Source organism: Stegostoma tigrinum, chromosome 1, assembly GCF_030684315.1.
Source record: "Stegostoma tigrinum isolate sSteTig4 chromosome 1, sSteTig4.hap1, whole genome shotgun sequence".
In the NCBI taxonomy this organism is placed as follows: Eukaryota; Metazoa; Chordata; class Chondrichthyes; order Orectolobiformes; family Stegostomatidae; genus Stegostoma; species Stegostoma tigrinum.
The window spans coordinates 151879896-151905302 of record NC_081354.1 but is presented as its reverse complement, the minus strand read 5'-3'; the positions used below and the strand labels follow the sequence as shown (position 1 = coordinate 151905302).

The 25407-nt window shown below is 40.4% G+C and overlaps 1 protein-coding gene across 12 annotated transcripts in view; it reads left to right on the top strand.

Moving 5' to 3' along the window:
- The window catches only part of nedd4l (NEDD4 like E3 ubiquitin protein ligase), a 418475-nt gene that overhangs the window by 331483 nt on the left and 61585 nt on the right, over positions 1–25407 (top strand). For 7 of the 12 annotated variants that reach the window (XM_059649474.1, XM_059649468.1, XM_059649481.1 and 4 more), the window contains 4 exons: positions 6946–7125; positions 11914–11985; positions 15920–15988; positions 25185–25319. In XM_059649474.1, the coding sequence (XP_059505457.1) occupies positions 6946–7125; positions 11914–11985; positions 15920–15988; positions 25185–25319 (456 nt within the window). The remainder of the gene's footprint in view (positions 1–6945; positions 7126–11913; positions 11986–15919; positions 15989–25184; positions 25320–25407) is intronic. The other 5 variants (XM_048520280.2, XM_048520121.2, XM_048520357.2 and 2 more) reach the window with 4 other exon arrangements.

Below are 25407 nucleotides of genomic sequence, written 5' to 3'. Positions count from 1 at the left end.
AAGCAGCTGTGGAGAGAAAGCAGAGTTTTATCACCTGAAAGGAATACTCTAACTTTTTATCCAGATATTTTTTCCTAGTGTGATAGATGAAGGACAAAGAGTCAACCCTTCTTCTTTATTTAAGTCTTTAGGTGCCAATAAATTTTTTGTTTCCTTTGTTCATTAACGGGATGAGGGCGTCACTGGCCAGGCAGCATTTTTTGCCCGTCTCTAATTGCCCAGAAGGCAGTTGAGAGTCAACCACGTTGCTGTGGGTCTGGAGTCACATGTAGGCCAGACCAGGTATGGAGGGCAATATCCTTCCCTACAGAATGTTAGTGGACTAGATGGGTTTGTCCTACCAATCGGCAATGGATTCATGGTCATCATTAGATTCCTAATTCCAGATATTTTTAACATTACAATGCAATACAGGCCCTTCAGCCCTGGATGTTGCGCTGTACACCACTAGTAACTAAACTCCAGGATGAACATTTCCCATCAACCAACACCCTCTGTCTTCCTAGAGCTAGCCAATTTCTGATCCAAACCGCGAAATCACCCTCAATCCCATGCCTCTGTATTTTCTGCAAACTGGTTTGGTTTCAGATTGTTGCTAAGGAGAGGGATAAAATTAGAATGGGAAATAGATATTGGAGTGGGAATTGTAAACAACACCTTTAGTCTTCTAATAGTCAATTGGAGGAAATGTCTGTTCCTCAACATTTGATGTTGGATGGGCAATCCATTAACCAAGCAGCAGTGAACAAGTTGAGAGAGATGAGGTGAAGTAAAGTTAGTTGTTGTCAACAGCAACAAACACATGAAAACAAGCACTCTGCCATCAGGTATTGTGACCAAGGGATAACTTTTCATTTAAGAACAGGCGGTCACCAAGGATAGACTCTTAGGATAGACTCTTAGGTAATGGCGTAAGAGTGACTCATTCATGCCAACCAGCTTTCCTAAACTGAACTAGTCCCATTTGCGTGTGTTTGGCCCATGTCTCTAAACCATTCCTATCCAAGTAAATGTCGTAATTATACTGGCCTCTACCACTTCCTCTCTCAGCCCGTTCCAGATATGCACCACTCCCTTTGTGAAAAAGTTGCTCCTCAGGTCCTTTTTAAATCTTACCTCTCTCACCTAAAACCTATGCCCTCTGGTTTTGGATGACTCTACCCCGGGGAAAAGACCTTATTCACCTTATCTAGGCCCCTCATGATCTGATAAATCGCTATAAGGTCATCTGTCAGCCTTTTATGCTTCAGAGTAAAAAAGTCGTAGACTATCCAGCCTCTCCTTGTGACTCAAACCTTTCGATCTGGGTAACAACATTGAGAATTTTTTCGCATGATTTCCAGTTTAATAGCATCCTTCCTAAAGCAGGGCAATCAGAATTACACACAGTACTCCAAATATAGCTTTACAAATATCTTGTATGCCACAGCATGATGTCGAAACTCAGTGCTCTGACTGATGCAGCAAATGTGTCAAAGGCCTTCTTCCCCATCCTGTCTACCTGTGACACCACTTTCAAGGAATTATGTACCTGCACTCCCAGGTCTGTCAGTTTGACAACACTCCCAGTGCCCTATCATTAGCTGTGTAAGTCCCACCCTGGTTTCTTACCAAAATGCAACACGTTGCAATTATCTGAATTAAACTCCATGTGTCATTTCTCAGTCCACTGGCTCAGTTCATTCCAAGATCCCACTGTACTCTTAGATAACCTTCTTCACTGTCCATTCTACCACCAATTTGGGTGTCAGCCGTAAACTTACTAACTATGGCTCCTATATTCTTATCCAAATCGTTAGTAAAAATGACAAACAATAGTGGAGGCAGCACAAATCCTTGCGGTACACTGCTGGTCACAGGCTTCCAGTCTGAACAACAACTTTCTACCACTATCCTTTATCTCCTACAATCAATCAAATTTTGCATCTAATTGGCTAGCACTCCAAGGATCCTATGTGATCTAACCTTACTAACCAATATACCATGCAGAACCTTGTTGAAGACCTTGATAAAGTCCATGTAGACCATGTCTATTGTTCTGCCTCCGCTGAAATTCTTGATCACCTATTCAAATAACTCAATCAAGTATGTGAGGCCAGCACCTCATTTTCCACTTAAAGACCCTCCAGATTCAACCTTGAGTTATTGAATTCAAATTCCACCATCTGCCATGTCAGGATTCGAACGCTCCCCCTTTATAAAGCACAAATGCAATATAAAGCATTGATTATAACATTTACTTTTGACTTTGACTAACTTCAACATTAACTCACTTCATTTAATTTCACCCTTTAATTTAATTCACATTTATCTCTAACTTTGTAATTTTGGCTTGAAACAAATAATGCCCGAGTCTTTCGTTTTAAAGTGAATCTTACCTCATGGTTCTTTGTCTCTTTGAAGATAGACAAACACTTGCCCTGAATCTAATAATGGTCTCAAGGGCTCACTCCTGCCAGATTCTTTTTGCATTTTCCAGAAACTACTCTGACACTCAGTCAATGAACTGACCAAACCTAATCCCAATTTTCGCTCCCAGCCAATTGAGTTTGCTGATAAACAACTCCCAAATTTCAGGCAGGGATAATGAGAACTGCAGATGCTGGAGAATCCAAGATAACAAAGTGTGAAGCTGGATGAGCACAGCAGGCCCAGCAGCATCTCAGGCAGCATCAGCATTTGTGCTCCTGAGATGCTGCTTGGCCTGCTGTGTTCATTCAGCTTCACACTTTGTTATCCCAAATTTTAACACCAAGTTGTAAACAGTCACATACCATGCTTTGTACAAGATAATATAGTGCCACCCTATCTAGCAGACCACTATGACACCTCACCTATTTGACCAACACAACAAACTTCAGGTCACAGCTCACAGGACAAGTCACAACGTGTCCTGGCTTCAGTTTTAGCCAAGGCCAGGGTTTAAATCAGCTTGACCAAAGTTCCCCGCATGCTTGATTGTAGTTTTTAACCAGTCTCATAGCCATTTCTCCTGCTCGCCACCTGACCGCAGTTGCAGATCCAGTGATCCTACTTCTAAACTGATGATAGCTAGGAAGAGGTTGGTGTGTGTGTGGGAGCAGGAAGGAGTAAACGACAGCTGGAGATGGAATCCAGGGAGAGAGAGTGAACAATAGTTGGCCAGACAAAGAAATAGATCAAGGTCAGCCTGGGGGAATCAGTAGCTGCTAAAAGGGACAATTGGCTTGTTATTGTAGCAGCCATGTGATGACCAGGTCTGGGGATTGGATGAAGGCGCTTGCACCTGAAAATTATTGAACTCTGTACTGAATCTGGGAGGCTACAGGGTTCTCGAGCAGAAAATGAGATGCTGTCCAGAGTTAATCTTCACAAAGAAATGTAGAATGGCAAGAGTCCACAAAAGATAGAAATAGATCCCACTCTGCTATGTTCCTGTCATTGAAACTAACGAAATGGCCTGACATGAGTGTGAAGCAACCCAGACCTTTGCACAAATGTTTTGGGATTTAATTTCAAAGTCTGTAAATTTAGTATCATATCAGGCATTTTGGTAAAGGGTGGATTTATGATACCTCATGTATTGCACACCCAGTTCCCAACCACTACTTGTAAAAGTCATGCAATTACAATAAAATCCATGGAAAAAGTACTTCACAATCAAGTGTAACTCAAATGCATTCCTATATCTAAGTGATCCAGCGCTAGCTCTATCATAGAGTCTAATACAAGAGATACTTTTGGTCCAATGTATGTGTCAGCTCTAAAACAGCTGTCAAATTGATTGCATTCCCTCTGACCTTTGCCCATATGAGAAGTAGTGAGAGGAAGAAAATGTAGTGTATTTAGCACATTTTTGGAAAGAATGAATATATATTTAAAACCAAGAATATTTTCAAATGCAGATTATTACCACATATCGGAGGGTGCATAACCATGTTCCCAACAGAAACGAGAGCATGTGCATGGTGGTTTTAAGTGGATGCAAGAAGACATGCAGGAAATCTATACAGATATGTGAAGTCTGTGTCATGCAGAAAATCAGGGTTGAAAAGCTGATGAATAAAATATGAGATAAGGTGTTTGGAATTAAGAATGCATTATGTAGAAGGGATTTACAAATCTGATTTTTTGCATTTCAGACTGAGGATGATAATCAATAAATTGTCCCACACTAAATTGTTCACAACAAAATTATTGCAGAAGCTGGAGGTCAAATTAATTTCTAGCTAACTCAGTAGTTGTAACTCTGAATCCAAAACCACTTCGCTTTCTGGTAGTTCATGATAATATGGAAGTCAGTCTTAGCAGTAGTCAAGCTGTTAGCAAAATACTTAAGTGAAATTTAATTTATTCTATTAAAACGATGATTCATTGTCGCACAAATATGGAAACTGCAGAGGCCGTGACAGCCTTCCAGCAATAAAATTGACGCCATGCTCCCAAGCTAGCTGCACTGCCAATCAAAGACAACAAAATGTGAGGCTGGATGAACACAGCAGGCCAAGCAGCATCTCAGGAGCACAAAAGCTGACGTTTCGGGCCTAGACCCGCTGCCTCTTTGTAGGTTACGTGGAACAGTCCCTCTTCCGCACCTACACAGGCCCCAAACCCCACCTCTTCCTCCAGTACATTGATGACTGTATCGGCGCCGCCTCTTGCTCCCCAGAGGAGCTCGAACAGTTCATCCACTTCACCAACACCTTCCACCCCAACCTTCAGTTCACCTGGGCCATCTCCAGCACATCCCTCACCTTCCTGGACCTCTCAGTCTCCATCTCAGGCAACCAGCGAGTAACTGATGTCCATTTCAAGCCCACCGACTCCCACAGCTACCTAGAATACACCTCCTCCCACCCACCCTCCTGCAAAAATTCCATCCCCTATTCCCAATTCCTCCACCTCTGCCGCATCTGCTCGCACGACAAGACATTCCACTCCCGCACATCCCAGATGTCCAAATTCTTCAAGGACCGCAACTTGCCCCCACAGTGATCGAGAACGCCCTCGACCGCGTCTCCCGTATTTCCCGCAACATGTCTCTCACCCCGCCCCCACCACAACCGCCCTAAGAGGATCCCCCTCGTTCTCACACACCACCCCACCAACCTCCGGATACAACGCATCATCCTCCGACACTTCCGCCATCTACAATCCGACCCCACCACCCAAGACATTTTTCCATCACCACCCCTGTCTGCTTTCCGGAGAGACCACTCTCTCCGTGACTCCCTTGTTCACTCCACACTGCCCTCCAACCCCACCACACCCGACACCTTCCCCTGCAACCGCAGGAAATGCTACACTTGCCCCCACACCTCCCCCCTCACCCCTATCCCAGGCCCCAAGATGACATTCCACATTAAGCAGAGGTTCACCTGCACATCTGCCAATGTGGTATACTGCAAGCACTGTACACGGCGTGGCTTCCTCTACATTGGGGAAACCAAGCGGAGGCTTGGAGACCGCTTTGCAGAACACCTCCGCTCAGTTCGCGACAAACTTCTGCACCTCCCAGTCGCAAACCATTTCCACTCCCCCTCCCATTCTTTAGATGGCATGTCCATCATGGGCCTCCTGCAGTGCCACAATGATGCCACCCGAAGGTTGCAGGAACAGCAACTCATATTCCGCCTGGGAACCCCGCAGCCTAATGGTATCAATGTGGACTTCACCAGTTTCAAAATCTCCCCTTCCCCAACTGCATCCTTAAACCAGCCCAGTTCGTCCCCTCCCCCCACTGCACCACACAACCAGCCCAGCTCCTCCACTCCACCCACTGCATCCCAAAACCAGTCCAACCTGTCTCCGCCTCCCTAACCTGTTCTTCCTCTCACCCATCCCTTCCTCCCACCCCAAACCGCACCCCCATCTACCTACTAACCTCATCCCACCTCCTTGACCTGTCCGTCTTCCCTGGACTGACCTATCCCCTCCCTACCTCCCCACCTATACTCTCCTCTCCACCTATCTTCTTTTCTCTCCGTCTTCGGTCCGCCTCCCCCTCTCTCCCTATTTATTCCAGAACCCTCACCCCGTCCCCCTCTCTGATGAAGGGTCTATTCCCGAAACGTCAGCTTTTGTGCTCCTGAGATGCTGCTTGGCCTGCTGTGTTCATCCAGCCTCACATTTTGTTGTCTTGGATTCTCCAGCATCTGCAGTTCCCATTATCTCTGCACTGCCAATCAAGTTGTTCCAATGTAACTACAAAATGGGCATCTGTGCAAAACTGACAATGTGGAAAATTGCTGTGCTATACCCAGCCCACAAAAAGTAGAACAAATCCAATTGCAGTCCCATCAGACTCCTCTTGATCATCAATAAAGTGGCACTTGTTCAGCATTACCCTGCTCACTAAAGCTCAGTTAGAGTTCTGCTAGGGCTGCTCAACTCCTGATCTCATTACAGTTTTAGGGATTGTGGAACTCTCTTCCTAACACCATTGTGGATGTACCTCTAAGGCAGTAAGAGATGAACAACAGATGGCGACCTTGGCAGTAATGCTCATGTCTCATGAACTAATTTTTAAAAAATATATGTTACATGTTAAAAGAGGTGTCGGATTTAAGTAATGCTGACTAATTAAAGGGTGCACCATTTGATACATTGCAAGAGAAATACAGTTATCCTATTGCTAATGAGCTGCCAAAAGTTGTACATTAATCAAATCAGGAGTTGAATGGATTTGGGATCAAAATTAGACATTCCCATCCCAGCTTTGAAAACATAGATACTCAAATCACAGTGACACTCTGTCACATTTAATGACTAGTACATATTGGCTTAAAATATATTGTACAGATACAAATGTTTGATGAGAAATGCTACCAATGCACTTTATATAAACGCGTTGATTTTTTTCTCAAAACCTACGAGTTTAGATCCGTTAGGTTTTCAAAGGAAGTTGTTTGGAAAATGCAAACTATTTCTTGTTACAAAATTTTATTGATTTGTTTTAATGTGCAGCCATGGGAACCCATCTCTGAAGAACTGATTCTTGATAGTGATCAAATTTTCCAATCTTTGCCACCTCCTACCACTCCGCCAAATGCATCTGACAGCAGTCTGCCAGATCTTTCTGATGAGCTCAATAGAAGATTACAGGTTGCTGCAGAGTCAAATGGGGAACAAGTTGCTCCACCTACAGTGAGTATGACTGCTTCAGCAGTAATGCTGAAGATTATTGCTTAACTTTTACTTTTTTGTGAATTTCTTTTTTGTTGAATCACACCATTTTTATTATACTTTCCCATAGTCTTTCAATAAGTAGAAAATCAGGCCTTCTGTGCCCATGCTCCTCGCAAGGACTGCTCCCTCGCACAATTATTTACATTTAACTTAACAGTGTACTGAATGATGCTGGTTTGGAATTGTCAGAAATAGCTGTAGCAGTGGACTGCAAGTGGAACGTATGTTGTTCACAAGTGTTTTGTCAGCCACAAGAGTCTTGCACTCTTGAACACGCTGTTGATATATTATTTACCTCAACATGCAGACATATAACTATCATACTTCAACTTTTCTCTTGTTGACATTTCTGTGTCCTAATGACATCATCACTTTCTAGAGAGGAAAAACGAGTTTTGTTCCCTGACACGTGGGGAAGATTAGATTCTAGGTCAGAATTATACTTTTGAGTCATTGAAGCAGTACAAAGGATTTCAGTCAATCACCAGAGATAGTAGGAAACGTAGATGTTTGTTATCTCAGTAAATCTCCATTCTTTTTATACAATGTAGTAATTTCTGGTAAATGCAAATTTTACAATTAGCATATGGAATATAAAGATGTGTGTTGATGGACCAAACATATCCCAAATTTGTTGTGGGTCGGTCCAAATCTTAACTCGAGCAGCAGTCAGGGGACTGCAAAATCCCCTCCATTGGATTTAAGTAAAATAAGCTAGAACACTGATTTTTGCCTGCTGTTTTTGATAGAACGTGAGTATGGGAGGTGAGGAGAGGCTGAAGTATGATATGTCAAATATTGAACTTGAATTTGTTGCCTTAATAACCACATGATTCAAGCTGCTTGTCTTCACGTTGGCATGTAGCAACTTCAGCCAAGGAACAGATGAACATATATATATACACGTGTGTGTGTGTGTGTGTGTGTGTGTGTGTGTGTGTGTGCGTATATATAAATATTATACATACACACACAAATGTTATTGTCCCCGTCGTACAACTCCACCATTAGTTTTGCATAAATAACATATCTACATTTCCCAGCAAAATGGAGTAGTTCACAGATCAACCTGTTCAATGATTGCTACGAAGTTGCTTCTAAATTCATTGCAGGCAATTTTGCGCAATTAATTTTTATGTCTAAGTTTCCTTCAAACAACATGATTAATGTAACTGAGTTGGATTCTCATTCCTTAATGCTTTTGATTTTTCTTTGTTTTCAGGAAGATTTTAGTGGTGTCAAATGTAAAAATGGTTTTCTTATTCTTCCTACTTATTATTGATTATTCTCTCTCTCTCTCTCTCTCTCTCTCTCTCTCTCTCTCTCTCTCTCTCTCTCTCTCTCTCTCTCTCTCTCTCTCTCTCACACACACACACATTTCTAGTCCAAACTCAAATTCACATTCATAATTTCTGTGGCTTATTAACTTTGAATTCACCCCTTTGTAAGTCCTCCCACTGTTTAATTTGTGATCCTTAAACTCTTTGAATTAATTTAACTCCTTGTTGTTTGCCTGATTCACTTGGGTCTCTGATGATCTGTCTCTCTCTCATGATGCTATTATCAGTTCACATTTAACAATTTTGTGTGCAAAATTGCTTTCAGCTGAAGGATGGAGCAAAAAGTCTCCACAGTGATTCTTGGCTGCTGTGCCACATTAAAAAAATGGCTCATCGCTTTTCCTGCTAATTTTCCCCTTTTCCCTTTTCTACTGCTTTGAGAGGTTTAACTTGAATTGTAAGATTTAAGTCAGTTACACTGATCAAGAGTTGAATGAGCCTTGCTGCTCCTGAATAGTTATAACACCAATTCAGGTCCAAGTATGTTTTGACAGGTATTCCTAAATTTATTATATTTACCATAAGTACAAAATAAATGATGTTCAATAAAAGCAGTGGTTTGAAGCCATTCTACTCTTGGACACCAACCTCTGTTTCTGATTGACTGTGCACCTGGTTTTTGTTTTGTTTTGTTGGTTAAAGTTGTCCTTTTATCTTTGTCATTTGGTGCACAGAACACCAAAGAACCATAGCTTATTAACTCTTGGTAGCCACTACTTCCCTCTGCATGAAGAGAGGTATTCTGAGCTCTGATTCATTTGCCAACATGTGGATAGTCCATGCTTTTATGCCCAATTTTTAACTGACTCTTTCAAAAGTGATGGTCATTTTACTGGGATCATAACCTATCATCTGCTTTGTTCTTTTAAAATGTCATAATTATACCCCATTTATAACAGATTGTCCCTCTTCGCTTACCAGGGTAACATGATACAAGTAGACATAACAAGAACTGCAGATGCTGGAGTCAGAGATAACACAGTGTGGAGCTGGAGGAACTCAACAGGCCAGGCAGCATCAGGCAGCCCATTTCTGAAGAAGGGTCCCAGAACCAAAACATCAACTTTCCTGCTTCTCTGATGCTGCTTGGCCTGCTGTGTTCCTCCAGCTTTACACTGTGTTATCTGTGGTACAGTTAGAGCAATCTCTGCACTAACTTGGAGTATGTAGTGTCACCTCCGAGTAAGTTAAAATCTTCTCAAATATCTCATCTGAGAAATCTGTGTATTTTCCAAAACCTGCCAATATCCTTTAGCTAAAAGAACTGTGTGTGACTCTCCAATAACTGTTGACATGAGAAACAACAAACTGAAAATAATGTGGAGCTGGACGAACACAGCAGGCCCTCCAGCTCCATACTGTGTTGGCTCTGACTCCAGCATTGGCGGTTCTTGCTAACTCTAAAGCACTGAGTTTTGATCTGGGTACTTGCCAGATATTTTTCTTCTTAAAAACTGTTTTATAATTCATACTAATGAAGCAGAAAATAATTTAATTCTTCACTGACTTGGTCAAATTTAAATTATTGAAGAATAGCTCAGTCCTATTATCTACTTCTTGCTGAGTACAATGCCACACATTCGAGGCATTCTCCAACATTTCACCAAAATATGCGTGTGTACAACTTGGTGATGTCAGCAGACAAGGTAGATTTCATTGTGGACAATAGGAAGTTGTTTCCATTAGGTGGGGAGACTAGGACCCGTGGGCACAGCCTTAAAATTAGAGGGGGTAAATTTAAAACTGAAATGAGACGACATTTCTTCAGCCAGAGAGTGGTGGGCTTGTGGAATTCATTGCCACGGAGTGCGATGGAGGCCGGGACGTTGGATGCCTTCAAGGCAGCGATCGACAAATTCTTAATCTCACAAGGAATCAAAGGCAACGGGGAGAGTGCAGGGAAGTGGAGTTGAAATGCCCATCAGCCATGATTTAAATGGCGGAGTGGACATGATGGGCTGAATGGCCTTACTTCCACCTTTATGTCTTTTGGTTCTTGACAGCAACATCCATTCATTTACCGTAGGATTCACTGATTAGCAATCAGGTATGGAAGCACCCTTAAAGACTGTATGCTCATATTGAAGGGTTTTATGGCTGCTATTGTGCCATTATCACTGCTGAAATGGGACTGTTCAGCCCATGTAGAACCCCTCCTGTTCTATCCAACTCTGGTATCTACTCAGGCTTTTAACATTAGTCAAGTTTACATGATGAAACATTGCCATGTGGACAAGGCATTGCAGGAACAAGACTACATTTTGAAGTTGCCCTTTCAACTGGATGGGAAATGACTTCCGAGAGATGAACTAAAAGATCAAATTCAACTATTTTAAAGTCTTCCACAGAATGCAAGGAACAGTTCAGTGAAAATTGCTGTTCCTTGCATTCTGCTACTCTTCTTTTTGCCATCCAATGAATTATTTTCCTTGAGTTGGGACAGAATATCAGCCACCTTCAAGTACTTTGGCCAAATAGTAGTTCTTCAAATGGAAGTCTTAATTGTCAGCAAACCTGCACTGACTGAGGAAAGGATGCGTCTTGTCAACCAACCATAATTCCATTACCAAGTAACACATACCGCATAGTGAAAAATTGAGATTTTGAAAATTGTGAATCACTTCAGAATAGCCTAAGCCTTTAACAATTGCAGAGAATGCTCAAGCACCAATAGTTAAGAATTCTAATAGTTTTTAGTTTGTGTTCTATTTCTCTTAGCTTCCAGGAAAGCCTCAAAGTGTAAACTTTGCTTTGCAGACTGTTTGACACCTTTCACAGACATGTCTTCATCAGATGAAGCTGGCACCTCATAATGCTCACAGCACCTATAAATGTTTTGTTAAACTGTTGTTGAACTTTAGGTTTTGATTTAGCTTTTGAGAGGTGACATTGATGATGTTGCCACAAATCAGTTAATTTGTATTGTTAGTTTTAAAAGAATGACTTGGATGACATGGTGATACCACTCTCAAAAGTCTGAATCGATAGCTAGAGCTAGTTTTGAGCCACCGATGTTTGTATTAGTGTTCGTTTAAAGGTAGCATTAATGGATTGTTCAAATCTAATTTCACTCATTAACAGATGATTTTTGATGGACCTTCAATAGTGCATGCATGCTGAATAGAAGTAGAAGAAAAGAAGTGAAACCTTGCAGTTTTTGTTCATTTTGGATGTAAATTTAGATACATATAGATCAAAAATGAACCATTCTGTTTGCTCCTTCCTTGTGATCTTGTGGCTGCAGTGCTTAAGAGTTAATATGATCAAATACAGTACTACAGGATATAAAATAAGGTATAGATTGTGTAACATGACTGATGGCATAGATTAATTTATCCCTGCAGCAATACTGTTCATCAAAAAACAATGGGTCTTCATAAAATTAACATTTTGTTATACTTCTCAGGGTGAATCTCTTGCAAGGCTACGTTCCTGTAGTGTAACAGATGGTGTTGGAGAACATGCTCAAGCATCGATGGTAAATAATTTTTGCAATTTCTGGCTTGCCTCCTATCTATCTTAATTCTTTTCATTTTGACACTTTCTTGCAAGGCCTAACTTTGGAGACTACATAACGCATAATTCTTTCTTAGATGAAGCTGGATTCCCACTAGACAGCTGAATATTCACTACAACTGTGAAAGTTCCTGCCTAAAAATTGATTTTCTTTTTAAAAGGCAGTCTTTGAACTTGAGTCAATATGCTTCTGTGAAACTCTGAATTGTTAGCACTCTAGAGATAAATGGAAGTTGTGGAACAAAGAAAGAATGAATATGAAGGCAAATGACAGCAGAAAAAATAGAAATGAGAACTAAAAATGTTATTAGTTAGTAAGGGTAACTGTTCCATGGAGACTTATGGGCTTCAGAGGTTAGTGGGAAGTTTGGAAAGGGGAAAGTTGGGGACAGCATTGTAGCCAGATTAAAAGCTGCAGAACAACGTAAAGCACAGAAAAATTTATCAATAAATTTGGAGAAGAGCAGGAATATGTGCAAATATATTTTTGAGAGAGATCTTGCAATGGGACATGAACATTCAGCACATTCAGTTTTGTAAGCAGAAAATGTGTTCCATGAGCAGAGGCCATATAGTAACCAAACTATAAATGAAAATGTCCTTAAACAGAGACTAAGTCACTGAAATAGTCAATCTAGTGTCGTCAGATTTTGTGGTGGAGCTGTCAACTGAGAGTCTGAGTTGTTCTGCATTTTCTACATCTGAAATATTGGGCAGGGTCCTGGGCTGGCACCCAACACTCGGATCAAGCATGCTGTCAATCCTAAACAGTTTTGAGAGTGGTAACGTGAAATTGATGTTTTTGTTGGATTTGCTATTTAGTTGTGAAAAAACCAAAAGAATTACAGGTGGTCTCTTGAAGATAGAGAGTCGATTGGAGGCCCTGCAGCCTGCCATTACAAGGGAGGGAAAGAGAGAGCACCTTCACCTTTATGGGACTTCATCTTCGCGTTTTTAAAACATGTTTCAAATTAAAATCTGCCAAGCTACTTATACCACTGAGGTACAGGGGAGAGTTCTCCATGGACCTGGCAAGTAAGACACCTGCTTCGGGTGTTTGTATGAGGGGGTGATCCTACCCTGTTGCCTGCACTATCAGCCACTAGTGGCCACTTCCAGGTACCTGCTTTTTTTTTTCAGTGCTGCAGGTATGCCTTCTGTAAAGTCGTAAGATCATTCTTGAGATTTTATGGCCAAAGACTGGCTAATAGTCAGACCTGGCCCGGATGAAAACTCATTATATTGCTTCCACTTTTTTAACCAGAAACTGAACTGGGCTAGCCATATAAATTCCGTGATGACGAGCAAAAAAATGGCAGAAAATTTCACAGTTGCTGAGTTCTGTTTCTATCCCTATATCAAGGCCAACTGAGAAACACGCTTGCTTTCAAGCATTAAAACCATGGAAACCTGAGGCAGATCTGAATGACAAAAGATTGGGAAAGTGGGAGCTGCATTGAGGTCTGCGTGCCCTTGTACACCAGTTGATGAAAGTAAGCATGTAGGTGCAGCAGACAGTGAAGAAGATACATGGTATGTTGGCCTTCATAGCGAGACGATTCAAGTACAGGAGCCTTGCTGTAATTAGTGAGCCTACAGTTGGAGTACTGTGTGCAGTTTTGGTCTCCACATCTGAGGACGAATCTTCTAAATTTGGCAGGAGTGCAAGAATGGTAAACCAGACTGATTTCCTGGCCTTTAGAAGAATGAGGAGGAATCTCATAAAAACCCATAAAATTCTACCAGCAAGGGACAGGGTAAACATAAGAAAGGTGTTCGTGTTGACTGGGAAACCCAGGATCAGTGTTCGTACGTGAGGTATATGGGGTAAGCTGTTGAAGCCACCCAAAACTAACTGCTCATTACATTTGCAACAATGGTGTCTATCTGATAATATGGAAAATTTATACATGAATGTCGTCTTCTCAAAAATTCAACCTGGCCAACTCCTACCCTTTTCGTCAAATTGAGATGAGAAATTTCTTCACCTAAAGAGTAGTGAAATTCTCCTCCACAGAAGGCATTTCAGGCCAAAGCATTAAATGGTTTCATGAAGGAATTAGACGTCTTTCTTAAGTCCAAAGGATCAAACGTCATGGGAAAACGTGTGAACAGGATACTGAGTTGGATGATCAGCCATGATCATGTTGAATGGCAGAATGGCCTACTCATGAATATACTACAGAATAGCAAAGCAACAAATGTTGCTATTGGTGATGATGCCATTCTAAATTAATCCCATTTGCCTGCAGATGTTGGGTAAAGCTCTATCCCTGCCCTGTCATCTGTTTGTTTCAATGTTTCTTCATCCACCACCTGCCCTGATAATATGTTCTAGTCATGCTTGTGTGAAAATAAATCTTGCCTAGCACATCTTTTAAATTTGCCCCTCTCAGCTTAAACTTGTGATGTATTTAACATTTACACGCTGTGAAAAAACCTCTGACTAGCCACCCTAACCATGCCCCACATAATTTTATATATTTCTATCAAGTCTTCTTTTGAAATCTCCAATGGAATCTGTCCTCAACGTGCTTCCAGACTGCATTCCAGATTCTAACAACACTGAGTGAAAATGATAAGCAGCCATAATCATTTCATCAATGGCGTTCAGCTGTTTTTTCCATGTTTACGCCAAGGCTGTAATGAGTTTTGGAGCTAAGTCCACCAACTGAGCTCCAGCTAGCTGTGTATTCATTCATAAATGCTGTTTAATAGCATTGCCTTCAGTCAAATTGCTGAAAATCCGGTTTCAACTAATAGGGTAATAGTTGGCCAGGTTGGATTTTTGGGAAGAGGACATACAATCATAATTTTCTACATTATCAGGTAGATGCTATGGTTGCAGATGTAACGAGCAGTTTGTTTTGGGTGGCTACATCTGGAGTGCAAGTCCTCAATAATGTTACTGGAATGTTGCCATGAGTCATAGCCTTGCACTGTCTGGTCCCTTCATCAGTTCTTGATATTATTTTAATTGAATTGCCTGGACACTGACATTTATGATTTTGTGGACCTATGTAGGAGGCTGAGATGTATCCCCTGGGCGTCTGGCTGATGTTTGGTGCAATTGCTGCAGCTTTAATCTATTGAACTGATGTACTGGCTTCCCCACAGTTCAGGACAGGAATATTTGTGGAGCCGCCTCCTCATGTTAATTGTTTAATTGCCCAACGTCGTTCACAACTGAATGTGGCAGGATTGCAGAGCTTAGATCTGATTTGTTGGTTGTGAGATCACTCAGTTCTGTCTGTTGCAAGCTACTCCACATATATTCAATGATACAGTCACGTAACAGCACATTCTATACAAGTGTTGATTGATGGCGTGTCTGGATCTACACTGTCAGTGATTCTTTGCTGTAATATATCTGACAATTTGGAATGGTTCCAACTATTTAAGGAAATTTAGCGTGTAATATTTCATTGTGCATGCTGCTTGGAAAGTATTATTTTTGTTTTCATCCACACCTAATAAGAAATACATGGTCCTCATTTTTCATCTGCATGTACAAAATTGTGGCTTTGAGTTCAACATTACATATTGCAGACCAGGTGCCATTACTCTGTTTTCAATTACTCAAGTTTTTTTTTCATGGCGTCACACTTAGTTGACACAGAGCCACTGTTTTAAAAAATGGAAGGTAGGAAAATTCAATTGTCCACAACTTTAATTTCGAAGTAGTTGCCGGTTCACTGAGACGAAAACCAAAGTGCAGATATTGCGTTCAAGTTCCTTCTGTTGGACTTTTTTTTGAAGTCACTTCTATTATTTTTAATATTTTTAAATGTTTACAACTCAAAAATCAGTACTTAATTCTTAGCCTGAATTCATCCTATTTATTATGCTTCAGAAGTTTTATTTGATAAAGTATAAAAAAAATTATGATTTATCAGCAGACCGCCCAAATGCGACGACCTCGTTCTTCAACTGTTACTGGCAGTGAACAACCAAATGAACTGACGGTAATTTATTCAGTACCAAAAATTGCAATTATTTGTTAAGCAATAATTTCACTGATGACCACTTTCTCAAATCAATAAGCTGCAAAGAATTATGATCGTTCTTTCTGTTTTTAGTAATCGGCCTTTCCACTGTTTCCACTCATCATTGACAAGATGTTCTCAAGAATCTTTAAAAGTACAATACTAACTGAGCAGGACTAACATATTGTAAACACAATGAATCGGTACTTTGAAACTGTGCAACTCTCTGACCTCTCCAAGCTAATACAGTTGTTGTCAAACCTGTCCAGCAAGGGCTTGCTAATTGGATTAAATTTTGGTGAAAATAAGCATTGAAAATAAAAGGATTTTATCATTATATGGTATTGCTTAAGTTTAGGGAAGCACGATTAGGGTCCTAAGGCTTTGAAATGATATGATAAAGTTATTTAGGGTGTGAATAGGAAAGGTAAGCTGGTGTTTAATTAGTAAGTTATGAGAAGCACCAACGCATCTTTAGTGGAGAGTCGTATATTGTGTAATCCCAGCCTTGTTTCTTCGTCCACTACCAATTTGTAAAAGCATGTATTGAGCCCATCAGATATCTGATAGAAATTGGCATCATTGGATAGATAGAAATAAGAGAGCAGATATGTGTCAAGAATCTGAAAATAAATTTGGAATCTCTGACCTTTTGATAGCTACAGATGATTGTGTTCAGAATAGTTTCTCTGTTTTGCACGTGAGAATTTTTAAGGTCCGTCTCATATAGAATTGTAATTGATGAAGAGCTAGCACCTTTACCAGCCTGACTACTTATGTTGTATATCTTCAAAAGCTGCTTTTATTGTTCCCATTACCTTTATAAATATAGTTGACCATTGTAAACATCCATTGGTCTAAATTAATTTTATTTTCATGAATTTTCACAGTTAAATTTATGTAGAGTCCAATTATGGACAGTCAGATGTTCTCAATGGATGTTTGAAGTGTGATATATACAGGAAAGTGGTTTTATTTGCTTCCGTGTCCCGCATTATTAATAATCCGAGTTTAGTGAAGACCATTTGTAAGTTGCCATTTTGATTTGAAGAAAATATTTTAAGGATGGAAATATATTCCAGGAGATCAGTACTCAGATCTCATTTTTAATCTGTTTGGTGGCAACACATTTGGACATTTTCTGATCAACTTGGTCAGAGGTGTTGTTACATACCTCTTTCGTGGGTGAAAATTAGAACATAGAACATAGAACAGTACAGCACAGAACAGGCCCTTCAGCCCACAATGTTGTGCCGACCATTGATCCTCATGGATGCACCCTCAAATTTCTGTGACCATATGCATGTCCAGCAGTCTCTTAAATGACCCCAATGACCTTGCTTCCACAACTGCTGCTGGCAACGCATTCCATGCTCTCACAACTCTCTGCGTAAAGAACCTGCCTCTGACATCCCCTCTATACTTTCCACCAACCAGCTTAAAACTATGACCCCTCGTGCTAGCCATTTCTGCCCTGGGAAATAGTCTCTGGCTATCGACTCTATCTATGCCTCTCATTATCTTGTATACCTCAATTAGGTCCCCTCTCCTCCTCCTTTTCTCCAATGAAAAGAGACCGAGCTCAGTCAACCTCTCTTCATAAGATAAGCCCTCCAGTCCAGGCAGCATCCTGGTAAACCTCCTCTGAACCCTCTCCAAAGCATCCACATCTTTCCTATAATAGGGCGCCCAGAACTGGACGCAGTATTCCAAGTGCGGTCTAACCAAAGTTTTATAGAGCTGCAACAAGATCTCACGACTCTTAAACTCAATCCCCCTGTTAATGAAAGCCAAAACACCATATGCTTTCTTAACAACCCTGTCCACTTGGGTGGCCATTTTAAGGGATCTATGTATCTGCACACCAAGATCCCTCTGTTCCTCCACGCTGCCAAGAATCCTATCCTTAATCCTGTACTCAGCTTTCAAATTCGACCTTCCAAAATGCATCACCTCGCATTTATCCAGGTTGAACTCCATCTGCCACCTCTCAGCCCATCTCTGCATCCTGTCAATGTCCCGCTGCAGCCTACAACAGCCCTCTACACTGTCAACGACACCTCCGACCTTTGTGTCGTCTGCAAACTTGCTGACCCATCCTTCAATTCCCTCGTCCAAGTCATTAATAAAAATTACAAACAGTAGAGGCCCAAGGACAGAGCCCTGTGGAACCCCACTCACCACTGACTTCCAGGCAGAATATTTTCCTTCTACTACCACTCGCTGTCTTCTGTTGGCCAGCCAATTCTGTATCCAAGCAGCTAAGTTCCCCTGTATCCCATTCCTCCTGACCTTCTGAATGAGCCTTCCATGGGGAACCTTATCAAATGCCTTACTGAAGTCCATATACACCACATCCACAGCTTGACCCTCATCAACCTTACTAGTCACATCCTCAAAAAACTCGATAAGGTTTGTAAGGCATGACCTACCCCTCACAAAGCCGTGTTGACTGTATTTGATCAAGCCATGCTCTTCCAGATGGTCATAAATCTTATCCCTCAGAATCCTTTCTAACACCTTGCAGACGACAGACGTGAGACTTACCGGTCTATAATTGCCGGGGATTTCCCTATTTCCTTTCTTGAAGAGAGGAATTACATTTGCCTCTCTCCAGTCCTCAGGTACGACTCCAGTGGAGAGCAAGGATGCAAAGATCTTCGCAAGTGGCGAAGCAATTGCATTTCTCGCTTCCCAAAGCAGCCGAGGACAAATCTGATCCGGGCCTGGCGACTTGTCAATCTTAATGTTTGACAAAATTTTCAGTACATCAGCTTCCTCTATCTCTATCCATTCCAGCATGCACACCTGCTCTTCAAAGGTTTCATTCACTACACAGGTCGTTTCTTTCGTAAAGACAGAAGCAAAAAACTCATTTAGGGCTTCCCCTACCTCCTCAGGCTCCACACACAAGTTCCCTATGCTATCCCTGATCGGCCCTACTCTTTCTTTGACCATTCTCTTATTCCTCACGTAAGTGTAAAATGCCTTTGTGTTTTCCCGGATTCCTTCTGCCAAGCCTTTCTCGTGCCCCCTCCTGGCTCTCCTCAGACCATTTTTGAGCTCCTTCCTTGCCTGCATGTAATCCTCTCTAGCTGAACTTGACCCTAGCTTCCTCCACCTTATGTAAGCTACCTTCTTCCTTTTCACTAGAAGCTCCACCGCTCTCGTCATCCAAGGTTCCTTTATCTTACCCCGTCTTGCCTGTCTCAGAGGGACATATTTACTCATCACTCCCAACAACTGTTCCTTAAACCATCTCCACATGTCTATAGTTCCCTTACCATGGAACAACTGCTCCCAGTCCATGCTTCCTAACTCGAATTGAACCTGGATCCTTCTCATAGAGATGGTGTGGAAGTGCCAGTGTTGGCCTGGTGTGGACAAGGCCTGAAATCACACGACACCAGGTTTTAGTCCAACAGGTTAGTTTGAAAACACAAGCTTTTGGAGCCTCAACACACAATTTATAGACAGTCAGTCAATATGGCATTTTATAAATTCCTGCTTTAGAAATAAAACCAGTCTGACTCCTAACTAAAACACAAAGGTTCTAAACAAGATCTCACATAACATGCATTGTCTGGCCTAAAATGTCACTTCTTCACATTGATAAAACCTTTAGTTCTCTAAGGGCCATGACTTGTAAGGAATTTGGGGGTTTATATGTAGATAAACATATTAATGAACTGAAACTGTCTAATTGATTAAAGATTTAACAGCATCTTGGGTTTGTTTAGTACATCCTAATGTATGGTGTGAACCTTTGATTTTTTACTTATAAATTCTGTGTCTGATACTACCTCTCTCACTAATACCTGAAGAAGGGCTAAAGCTTGTGTTTTCAAATAAACCTTTTGGACTATAACCTGGTGTCATGGGATTTCTAACTTTCTCATAGGGAGGTAGAGACATCACCATGGCACCCCAAGAACTCTTCCTATTGCACCCATTTTTCCAGGCAGTTTTCAGATTAGAGATTTTCAGATTAGTATGGCTAGATCTTTGCCTACCCTTTTTTTCTGTTTGTCATTATCCCAACAATTGGAAATCACAGAGGATAAGGAAGACTAATCAGCTGAGTTTTATTTATTCACTGAGAATGATTATGAGCTGCAGATATTTTGAACACTCTTTGAGGAAGTCAGTATTTGAGGCATCCTATCTGTGCTAGGTTTTGCTAGAGCAATTTTATTAAAATGCTCATCACTTAGCTTTAATCCAGTACTGCGACATCCTCTTTCTGCATCAAATAGTTATCCAGTTCACCCTTAACAATAGTTTCTATCTCAGTCAACTCCAATTGAAGTATCTTCTATCCCCCAGTGACCTCTGTGCAAAGACCTGCTCTCAACCCCCATATACTTGCCGCAAAATAAATTTCAATTCATAATCATCATTACTCCCCAATCAGACCCAGATAGCCCTTTCCTCATCACCATCAAGGATTTTCCTAATTTTATAAACATATTATATTCTTTCTATAATCAAGTAAAAGTGATGTTAGCATCACAAGACTTTTGTATTTATGGAATCAATGTCATGAAACTCTGTTGTTCTCTATGACTTGCATTTCAATTTAATAATCAGACCCATGAAATTGTTCTCCATGATCTAAGTTGTAGTTCAGTTAGTATTTTGTATTAATATTTGCTGTACACTAGTTTTCTAAATCTCAAGATTCTAACGGCTTTTATTTGTGGTGTTATTCGCTTGTGTTTCAACTGCACTTCCAGAAATCTTGGTCAACCTGCCTGGTTTAAATTTAAATAAAACTTGGCAGCTAAATATGAATCATTATGTAACTGAAGTATTCTTCATGGCAACGACTTTATCAGTTAGCGTCCACTTTTCAACCAGTCACCACTGTTTTATCATTTAGTATAAAATGTTATTCTCCTTTAGATTGCTATTCTTGTGAATGTCCTGATAAGTGCAAGACAAAAACATTTTCTCAATTTTTATTTTTTCAGCAGTAGGCTTATTGACTTGTTTATTTTGATGTCTACTGGAGTTAGGTGGTACATGTCTCAATTATGAACCTAAAGGTTGCAAGTTTAACTTCACTCGAGGATTTTGAGTACAAAACCAAGACTAACAACTATGTTGCAGAAGTGAGGGATTGATAAATTGTTGGAGGTATCATCATTTCAGTGAAACTTTAAGTAGAGATCCTGACTGCCATATTGGATGAATGCAAAAAGTCCCATGACACAATTTCTTAGTAATGAAGGGGAACTAATTCTGATGTCCTTGCAAAAATTTAACCTCAGTCAACATCACAGAAATGGAAGGTCGAGTATTGCCTTTTTATGGCATGTAGCAGCATTTCTTGGCAGGAAGAAGGAGGAAAAGCAATATCAAATAAAGGGTGCAATTCTGAAATGCACGCAGGAGCAGAGAGGCTTGGGTGTATGTTTCATGAGGGACTCTCACCATTACAAATGGGAGTACAAACTCAGGCAAGTTATATGAAATCTTTATAAAACAGTGGTTTTTCTCAACTGAAGTATATCCATTTCCAGTCACTGCTTTTGGGACAGTTATGAAGGTAATTGTGAATGTGCAGTAAAGATTCATAAAAATGGTTCCATGTATGAGGGACCTCAGGCATGTGGATAGGTTCACAAGGTCCAGGCTATTATTCACAGATGAGAAGACTAAGTTGAAAAGTGTTTAAAAGAGTTGATGTAGATCATCTTGGATCTGGACTGAGCAAATTGGAGAGTAACTGTTTTCATTGGCAGAAGGATTAAAAGGCAGAGGACACAGATTCAAGGTGATTGGCAAAACAAATAATGGCACAGTAGGGGGAAGACATTTATTTTAACTCAGGCAGTGGTTAGGATCTGGGATGCATTACAACTTTGGTAGAGACAGATATGTTTAAGATTTTTAAATGGAATTGGATAAGTAACCAAGAGAAATTTATAAGATAGGGAATGGGCAGGAAGAGGGACTGACTGACTCTTGCAAATAGCCAACATTGACACTGCAGACCAAGTGACCTTGTGCATTGTGGCCAGCCTATCAATCTATAATCAAGCATTACCTTGACACTAATAAACCAAGCTTTTTGTGAGAATTCTGTTCTGCATTCATAAGTTGAACATATTTTTTCATTTTCTCTTAAAGACTGCTACATGCACATTGCAATTAAAACAGTTTATTTGTGTTTTTTTTTATGTATAAAATTAAATAATTTTGAGGTTAAGATATGTAGATCTTTGTTTGTGAAGAAGTATATTTGTGTGGGCTGCTAAATATGATGACACCTCTCAGTCCCCCTTTGCAGCTATATTTTCTATTTCAATAATATTATTCAAAGGTAATTTAAATGAGGTGTTTTAAATGCAACTTCTCCAGCAGCAGTGGTATGAGATTTAAATTTCCAGCCTAATCATGAATAAGACAAATAGAGTATGCGCAATACTACTCTTTGTCACTGAAATTTCATTTCAAGTATTTCTTGCGTTTTGGAAATTCATTACTTTCTACCCTTCAGCTGCATCTGCAGAGCATTGCTGCAAGTTTTTCTAACACTTTGTTTACAACCTTGAACAGGACAAGGATAAACTTTATTCTCAGAACCATGTTCCCTTTCTTGCAGGGAACAGCTCTTCATCCTCTGAACTTTGTTCATTCTGTTGTCTGCCAGTTTTTCTTTTACTTGTAAGATCACAACCTATTGTGCTGTGTACTGTTCTCACTCATTCTTTCCTAGGTGATCAAAGCTGTGGTACTCCTCACTCCTTACTGCCTTTTGCCATAGAAATGATGCAATTCTAAAAAGACAAAGTTTAGCAGCACCCAAGCATTAGTTTGACTTCTTTTTAATTTCAACTTTTAACCCACGCCTTCTGGTGATTCCTGTGTAGTGACGTCTTGATACTCCAAAAATGTTTTTATTTTAATTAAGATACAAAATCAGGTTGACTGTGATGCTTGCAATACTTACATTTCTAAACTATATTAAGTCAAGATTTGATAGTGCTACTCAAAGCGGTATGGGATATTGAAAATCGATAGACACTCTTTCCATTGACAAGAGGCTCGGTAACCAGATGATACAGAATTAAGACAATTAGCAAAAATTCCAGAAGAGAAAAGAAATATTTTTATGTCATGAGTAGTTGTGATTTGGAATGCACTGCCTGAAAAGGTGGTGGAGGCAAATTTATTAATAACTTTCAAAGGGAATTAGATATACATCTTGAAAAGGAAAAAGTAGGAAAGGGGTTGCAATTTGTTAGCCCTTTTAAAGAGCAGCCAAAGACACATTGGCTATTTGTCTTCTAATGTAGTTCTAATCCTTGAAAGTTGCCACCCAGGTTGACAGGACTGTTAAGAAGGCATACAGTGTTTCAGCTTTTATTAATAGCGGGATCGAGTTCTGGAACCAAGAGGTTATGCTGCAGCTGTACAAAACTCTGGTGCGGCCGCACTTGGAGTATTGCGTACAGTTCTGGTCACCACATTATAAGAAGGATGTGGAAGCTTTGGAAAGGGTGCAGAGGAGATTTACTAGGATGTTGCCCGGTATGGAGGGAAGGTCTTACGAGGAAAGGCTGAGGGACTTGAGGCTGTTTTCATTAGGGAGAAGAAGGTTGATAGGTGACTTAATTGAGACATATAAAATAATCAGAGGGTTAGATAGGGTGGATAGGGAGAGCCTTTTTCCTAGGATGGCGACAGCGAGCACGAGGGGGCATAGCTTTAAATTGAGGGGCGAGAGATATAGGACAGATGTCAGAGGTAGTTTCTTTGTTCGGAGAGTAGTAAGGGAATGGAACGCTTTGCCTGCAACGGTAGTAGATTCGCCAACTTTAGGTACATTTAAGTCGTCATTGGATAAGCATATGGACGTACGTGGAATAGTGTAGGTTAGATGGGCTTGAGATCGGTATGACAGTTCGGCACAACATCGAGGGCCGAAGGGCCTGTCCCGAGCTGTAATGTTCTATGTAGTGCATGTTTTGTTGATTATACTCTTGCTCCACCTGTCTGTGGAGATGGATGTGCAAGATCCCATGGCAGTATTCAAAAACAGCCACACCATCAAACAGATTAACTAATCATTCATTTCATTTGCTGCTCGTGGGACTCAACTGATGGGCTACTGTGTTTGCCTATGTGACAACAGTGACTGCACTCAAAATAGGAATAAATTGGCTGTGGAATGTAAATAATCAGTCTTCCCTTTTAGTCGTGGCAACTGTGATAAATTGTTTCCTTTTTTGATAGATCTGTTCAGAATCATGAGCTTGAGAGACAGCACAATTGTGCAAAAGTAATTTGCCCATGCCAAAACCACAGATTATACTGTAGTGCATTTTACTAGCTTTTAAATGAACTGAGGAATATCCAAAAATCCGTTCAAAATCTATGTTATTCTTCAGTCACAATATTGTTCTGATGAATCAGATACATATAATTTAAACTTAATTTCAGATTATATCCAGAAAAACCACAAGTTTGAAATGCAAAACAGTATTTGAAAGCTTATTGTGCTCAGCAGGTTGAGCCAACTATGATTGTGCAACACAGAATAAAGCCTTTTGGATAATCTTACCTGCACAGGTTCTCTGAGAGAGCGATTCTCCCTCTAGTTTGTCAAGATCCTTTCAATTATTTTATTTCAAATTTCAAATACCCATTCATTTCCTGTTAGGAAGTTATAATTGGAAAGAGATATCAATTGGAAAGTTAGCAAATTTGGTGCATTCAGGAATATGAACACTTTTGTATACTACAAGAAAAGAGGAGCAAGATGATTGAGTTCAAATAGCTGTGCTGAAGAATTCAAATATTATATTTTCATGAAGCAGCTAAAGCGTTTGGTAGATTGTTGACTGTTCTTTCAAATCATCATTGATATCAATAGTATTGATGTAATTTAGAATTCAGCAAGTGATTCCTAAGACACTGTTCAATATGCATAATAATCTGAATATTGTTGACTTTAAGCAGAATGTTATCTGTAAGCCACTAACTTGAGCCACAAATTTCAGGTAGAAAAAGAAAACTCTGATTATAAGATTCATAAAGAGGTTCTGTTTTGTGGTTTTGGGTAATGTAAACTGCTATCTATTCATTGTTTGTTTCACCTCTAATGATTAAGCATATAAATTTATATACTGTCTGGATGCTAACAAATGTAATCGTCTTGCACAAGCAGTCACCAGCAGCCTATATGCTCTCAACACCTGGCTTGCCACCAGGATGGGAAGAGCGGAAAGACACAAAGGGACGCACCTATTATGTAAACCATAACAACAGAACCACTACTTGGACTCGTCCAATTGTGCAGGTACGAAGACTGTCCTACAACTGTGAAGAGCAAGACAACATTGAGATAACAGCACACTTTGATTTATTTTTTCCAGAGCTGCTTTGCT